Genomic DNA, 7352 nt, shown 5'->3' on the forward strand with positions numbered 1-7352 from the left:
GAGTCTCATTGAAACTGAAATTAACATGCTAGGCAAGATTTAAATTTTCATTGGAACTGTAACTGAAATTCAGCAAAAGTTAAATTTGCCATTTAAAGATTTTAAAATCGGAAGATTTATGAGATTAAAAAATTTTGGAACAAATTCAACGTGACAACTTTCATAAATCAATAATAAAGCCCGAAAATCGCGATAATTTCCTGGTTTCGAATTGTGCCAATAATTTTTTTTTATAAGTCTAAATTGTCAGAATTATAGATTAATTGATGATAATTTATCTGTAACAATATAAATCAGCAAAATTAATTTTTTATGTAATCGAATTCATTTTTTCAATATTTTTAAAACATTTTTTTAAAAAATGATTATTAAATAAACTAAAAAATCATATTTTTAAAACATCATATATGCTGTATCATTAATAGTATTAAAATGTATTAAACAGTTGAAGTAGGAAAATCTAAAAGAAATTTCCAACATTACGTCGCCAGAGCGCGTACATTATCGGTAATGATATCGACATGGAAATTCTGACTTGGCGTTTATGACGTTTACACTTCCCGAGCGACTGATTGGATTTCCGTAGCGGTGATGTATTCCGACAACAACGTCCGACATTGGTTAATTCAGTTGTAAGTCAGAAAAAAGCGCTCTCTTATTGGTCACAACGCCCGAGGTGACGTCAGTTGTCTATCCGGTTGGAAAAAAGCAGATTAGCAATCGTTACAACCGTCATTCTGAAAGAGGATTAAGTTGATGTCGGTGTGAATTTTATATGTCGGTGCTCCGAAAATGGTACTAGAAACGGAAACGCAGAGACTCATAAACATATCCCTGGGTAAAATAGCAACGTATCGTAACCAACGTGGTAATTCGAATTTGCATAAGAATGTTTTAGTAGCCAACGTTTTGAGACGAGTCAGGAATACCGTAGTGGATGAAATCTGCACGTATAAAGTAAGTGAGGACCAATCTATAAACGAAGAACGTGTTTTAAACGGAGACAAAGACGTTTTATTAGAGAACGGCAACATCGAAACTAGGCCTAACGACGTATTCGGTTGCTTAGCGACACACGCCAGTGATGTCAGCGAGTCACGTGGTCAGTTGGATGATGTCAGCGATCTCCCCGTTAGTAATTGCGAAAAGAAAACAGAACATTCGGATTTTAATATGGACGAAGTTAAAGAATTCGACGAGAAATGTCACGTGAGAAGTAGGTGCCTGAAAAGAAGAACGTCGGAGGATGACGAAGACGACGACATTGTTAGTAGGGTGAAGAGAAGAAGAGACTGTTACGATGTTTCTAGTGACTTGACGAACTGGAGAGTTAAAAGAACAAATTCTATCGATTGTGACAGTGATAGCGATAGTGAAAGTTACACGGATACAAACAGTGATTCCGATTCCTATACTTATTTGGATTCGCCCGAGAGTTCTATGGACGTAGAACAAATCTGTGGATTGGTATCAGTTTTCAGATCTAGTTTTCAAGGTTTAGGTTTTTTAGGAAGTGCCCGGACGGAGCAAAGGAAAAATGTAAAAACCCGTCCCTACCCAACGACAAATAACGACATAAGGCAAAATTGTTTAAGAAGAGGACTCTCTCTACCCGATTTATGCGCCAAACAGGCAGTAGAAGGGCTATCTTCCACGCAGTCCTTCAAAATGTGCACTCCCATTTTAGCACTCACAGTCTGAACAAACAGAAAAAATCAGTATTTAAAATCAGGCATCGAGTTATTCCAATCGACCAGTTCCTTGATGTAAGACTAGACTGAAACTCTTGTACTTAAAAGAAGAAATCTCAGTTCTAGTCACGAGGAGTTGGAGGGCCCAAACTGTCCATTGACCACATTATGGAAAAAAACAAATAATGATGTTGTTTACTGATGATAGTTTATTTTTTCTCTCGTATTCGTCTGCCGATAATGGGCAGAAATATATGTATTTAAGGCTTCCTGTGGGGAGCTTGGTTTATGGTACATTTGTTACCTTATCAATATCGGTTTTAAAAAAGGGGAAAAAACGTCACATGTACAGTTTTAATCACGAATGTTTTTAAACCATTATTACTCTTGTGTGAATGAAATGTATTTTTCTGAAGCAGAATTTAAAATAAAAGCTACTTTGATGTCATTTATAGTTGTGTTTTTGTTATCGTCATCCATTCGCTTTAGAACGAAACGCTTTATTTTGGTCTCATCAAAAAATCTTATATGGGTCAAGGGCATATTCGTACGTAAAATTTGTTCTAATTTCCCTTGACCTAATCTCCGACGAACAACCAACTGATAAACGAAAAATTCTGAATCAAAATACAAACGACGAGTCTAGCTTTTTATTGACAATAGAACCTGTTTAGCCCAGACTAGACAGCTGTTGCTTTCATTGCCCATTTCCTGTATAAATTTGGGGAAAGCAGGATGTTGTTTCTCAGGTGTTAACTACGCGACCGATACCTCCCGACGGACTAGAACATAACAGATCGTGCTTTGTCAACCTTGATATGGGACAGAACCTCTTTTTGGTTAAAACCAGGACATTAACCTGTTCCGCATTTACATCTATTATTGTCTATGGCAGGTGTTTTATGAGTCAATCTGCTAGGTATACGACCTTCTGTCCTGATTAACAACAGTACCATATGTCGATGCTGAAAATTTCCAGTATTTGTCACGTCACTAATGACGTCATTCGTCTGATGTAAGGACTGCGAGGATTTCCCAATCCGAGTTTCCTCCAGCGGCGGCTCTGACCTTGTAGGGAAACTGCTATCTGGGTGAAACCAAAACCTATCGCAGGGGTCACGTTTTTAACGATAATGTGACAAATTCGTAAACATTCGACGGATATCGATAATTGCACATTATTCATTTTTTCTAGAAATATAAAAATCTACTCGTAATTTACGCTTCAAAATGGTGTACGCTATATAAAATTTGGCTTATGGAAACCAAAGAATTGCACGTAACCGTAACAATCAATAATTTATTACTAAAAATACGAAATTTTAAATCTAGAAGCGGGGCCTCGAGTATTTAATGGTGCCAATTTCTGATACAAATATATGAAAGCTTCTAGAGATTTTTGCGATTTTTTTTTTTTAATTTTGGAAAACTTAAAATTCAAAATAATTTTCTTTGAGGAAAAAACTTCGATAGATGACAACCAAATCCATGAATGATTTATCGTTTACATTACAGTGATGTCGAGAGAATTTACGTGTGAACCACTCCGGGCAAACGTAACCTATACGAAATACCAACTGATGTTACGTCATAACATACAATGACACGAGCATTCTAATCGTTGTTGGAACCAAAGTACCAACCTTGTTTGATACCCAACTTTCACGTCCTTGCTTTGTTTTATTGATCTAATGATAGTCTCAACAGAGCAGGAAATCAGTCATAATTAGCATAATTTTGATCTTTGTTCCGATACATTCCATTTCCACTGATTATGACCGATAGCTTTACACTTACGTACAGATAATTACGTTATCTTTATTTATGTTTCACAGCATTAGGCTACTAATTTTGTTTGTATCTCATCCTACATTCTGTAACAGGATATTTTAAAGTTAAGTATGTATCATTTTTATACGGCCATTTTGCTTCTGTTTAATCACAGCTTTGTTTAATAGTAGTTAAAGTGTTAATTAAGAATAATAAAAATGCTTGCATTAAATTTATGCAACCTGCTATTATTTAGAAAGGAATAACAATCGATAAAAGCTACGAAACAAATGTATTTTGTATCCGCGTCGAATACGCCGGGATATAAATAAACTTACACGTGGCATTTAAAGTGCATGAACTCTCGATGGTATTTACCTTATTAAAATTAAGAAAAGATATTTAAACTCTTTATATCAATAGTAGAAATGAGTATGAATGATGATTTTTAACTTTTCATCGATTGCTAATCATCGTACAGCAGCCATTTATGCAAATTACCAAGACTACTCCATGTTGTTTTGATCGTGCAGATAAAGCTATTTTTAATTTATAAAATCGATTTAAAAAATTATTTCAACCTTTATTACCATACTATTTGCTTGTTTATATTTATATATTTTATTTTTATGGATTTAATATTGAATTTTAAAACAGAGATAGGTGATCTCAGGCCGGTTACAATAAAACCCTCATACTGTCCGAGAGTCATAAAATCAATATTTTGCACCATTTATTTAAATAAACTTTAATTTTTATTACTTTCGTATCATAATTTTACATAAAACGTTACATTTTGGAGGCCCCCCGTGTCTCGGATCCCTGTCTGGGCATAAACATAGACATGCGTTTAATAATTACAGTTTATTAATACAGGACATTAAAACACATTTTTAAGAATTAATTTAAAGCAAATTTTATGCTTCGATTATATAAAATCGAAAATTTAAATGATGAATTGCATATAAATGAGAGCCACGTCGAGTGACTAATTATGTTTCTGCTACTGCCATTTTTTAATGATCAATGACTCTTAGCAACGTTCATAGAAATACATTGCTACATTTTCGTCAGAAATTTTACTCAAAGATGCGAGAAATTAATAAAAGTGTAACGTTATATAACACTATTTAATATATTATTTAAACATTTTTTTTACAATTTATTATCTGATTTTTTTCAGTATCGAATATAATTTTTTCTTAGAAATTTATAAGATAATCAAAAAATTTGACGATATAATATACGTTTGAGGGCTGTCTATAAACGTCATTCGACGGCCTACAGTTGATAACGTCACACTAGTTAATCTTATCAAAACTTAATCACTACTCCGACGTCATCAATGTCGTATTTCGTGCGGGTTAAACTAAAATATCAATCGACATGTTTACATTTACTACAAACGTACGTCAAGAAAACAAAAAACATTACGCATTTCCTCAAAATATAAAACTATTTTCTTTTTTTTTTTTTATTATTTATTATTTTTAAAATTGCTTACGTTGGAAAGAGAATTTCATATTTTAAAACATAAAAAACTCGCATACAGTACCGAAATTTTAGCAATAAAAAATTCTTATTGTTCAATTTTACGAGTTTAAATTCAATTATAAAAGCAATTGTGGCTATACGTTTCGTTCCTCTTCAATGTTTACCACAGCCACGTTGCACGGTTTACATCTACCGTGTTTATGTTACATTTTACATTGATTTAAAACGGTATCGTATGCACTTTTACCCTATTAATGAATTATAAAAAGAGGGGAAAAAATCAGCTATAATGAAGTGGTTGCAAGAAAACAAAGTAAAAGAAATCCAAACAGGAAGCAATTGTAAGTAAAGGGTACAGGAAGTGACCACTAGAAACCATTGTGATTGGCTTTGTTATAATTTCACAATGAATAATCATTATTATTGTAGTCTATTCTTAAAAGCTGGTACAATATTGCTCAATTAATTATAAAAAAGTAGAAGAATTGTTTTCCAAAAGGTACAAACATCACGTGATCGTTTATAGTTACATCTGTTTAATAAATAAAAATTATTAAATTAATCATGTTTAACTTTAAAAAAAAAATATATATAAAAATTTTAATTATTATGGTAGAAATTTTATTTAATATTCCTACATTTCGGCACTGTATTGGTTAAAGCATCCTCCTCCTCTTCCTCCTCCTCGTCTTCTTTAATTTACTTACTAACAATAATTATGCATTAAAAAATAACACTAGCTTCACGTTTAGAGTGTATGTTTGTTTATAAAATTTATTAAAGGATAAGAATTATCTTGACGTCAGACCTTCTTCAGTCAACTACTGTCTGATACGTTGCCATGGGAACGGTGTAGAGGAACTTATCATGAATCATGCTATGACGTCACTAGAGTAGAAAGTGAATGGACGCACAAAGAACAAATTAGGTAATGGAGAAGTGCGTACTAAAATTCTCACGAATACGTTTCACCGTTTAAAAATTCGTTATTGGTACGGATTTTAAACGTTCTTGAAACATCGTACCGTCTTGTTTATTACGTTTGTTTATCTCATCCTTCATTGGTTAACCGGCACAATGTTCTGGTTGAGGTCAGTGTCCGGAGAGCGGGACAACAGTTCATTTTCCTTCTCCAGGAACGACTCGGGATAGATCGACCAGGTGTGCTTAAAGTGTCTAAACGTGGAACAGGTGCCTGGATGGGTCACACCTGTCCCACACCTGGTCACCGCGCCTAACTTAAAAAAAAAATCGCCAAACAAACTCATTTTTTCGGTTTTATTTGTATATATAGATTCGAATATTTTCATCTCCCCTTCCTTTCTAGAGAATTGTTACTAAACAAGTTTTTCTTTCATATCCTGTAGAGGTCGATAACTTCATTATTGTCCGGATATGAAGTGCGACGAACGAATCAGATTATCGTAATTATTGAGACACTACTTAAATGTTGCAGTACTGCGAGTTTAATATTTAAAAAAAAAAAAAAAACGTCCTACATTTTCTTGTTATTATCCGTAGTCAAGGCAGTAACCTGATTTTTATTGCTGTGCTGTTATTTATAGTCGAGTTGGTGTACTTTCCTATTAGCATTTTTGAATATCCGATCTTACGTCTTATAAATTAATATTTACTGCATCAATATAGAATCGTTGCTGTTTTTTCCAATGTATTTTCTAGATTACGCGTCTTTATACAATATAAAGATGTAATCTAGAAAATGCATAATGGAAGCATAAATCTTATGCAAGATTATAACTTTCTTAACAATAATATTACATTACTATACTTTTTTTAAGGTGGAAAATGATTTTTTATGATGCAAAAATTTTGATTATATTTTAAACTTTTTTTTTATGTAGCATTTTTAAAACTCTATTATAGATACATTTAAAACTTTATAATATAAAACACTTTTCTTAAAGTACATAAAGTTTTTCTACTTTATGTTGTAAAACAATGATTCATACATGCTTTTAAAAAATAATAATCACTATAAAATATATTTTTTTTATTTTACTTTTGTATTATTTGCTTAGTTTAAGCTCCACTGAATTTTTGTCAGACACAATGGCTGAAAAGAATTAAACCAAAACACTTTTTTTAAAACAATGAAGCAATTTATAATAAAGTGATATGGAAGTATGAGTATAGAACAAATAATAATAATTTTTCATTAATTTTTAAAATAATTTTCTGATTGTAGTATTGTTTTGATGCCAGAATTTGATTTTATTTATATATTTTATTAAAACTTCTCTGACAAATTATATTGATTATATGGTCCGATTATGGTCCAGAGATGTACACAACTATTCTCGGAGTTAATAATTTTATTTGTATTTTTTTTACAAAATAATTTATTTCAGAAAATAAAATTAAAAAGAAAAAAAAATA

At 32.1% G+C, this 7352-nt stretch overlaps 1 protein-coding gene across 1 annotated transcript; it reads left to right on the forward strand.

The window, feature by feature from the left end:
* The first annotated feature begins 562 nt into the window (after nt 1–562).
* Nucleotides 563–2139, forward strand: LOC136986617 (uncharacterized). The gene has a single exon (XM_067284198.1). It carries the CDS (start codon nt 793–795, stop codon nt 1699–1701), a length of 909 nt encoding a protein of 302 aa, XP_067140299.1. The 5' UTR covers nt 563–792; the 3' UTR covers nt 1702–2139.
* The last annotated feature ends 5213 nt before the right edge of the window (nt 2140–7352 follow it).

This window comes from Centruroides vittatus, unplaced genomic scaffold (genome assembly GCF_030686945.1).
Source record: "Centruroides vittatus isolate TY-2023 unplaced genomic scaffold, ASM3068694v2 scaffold_1152, whole genome shotgun sequence".
Classification (NCBI taxonomy): domain Eukaryota; kingdom Metazoa; phylum Arthropoda; class Arachnida; order Scorpiones; family Buthidae; genus Centruroides; species Centruroides vittatus.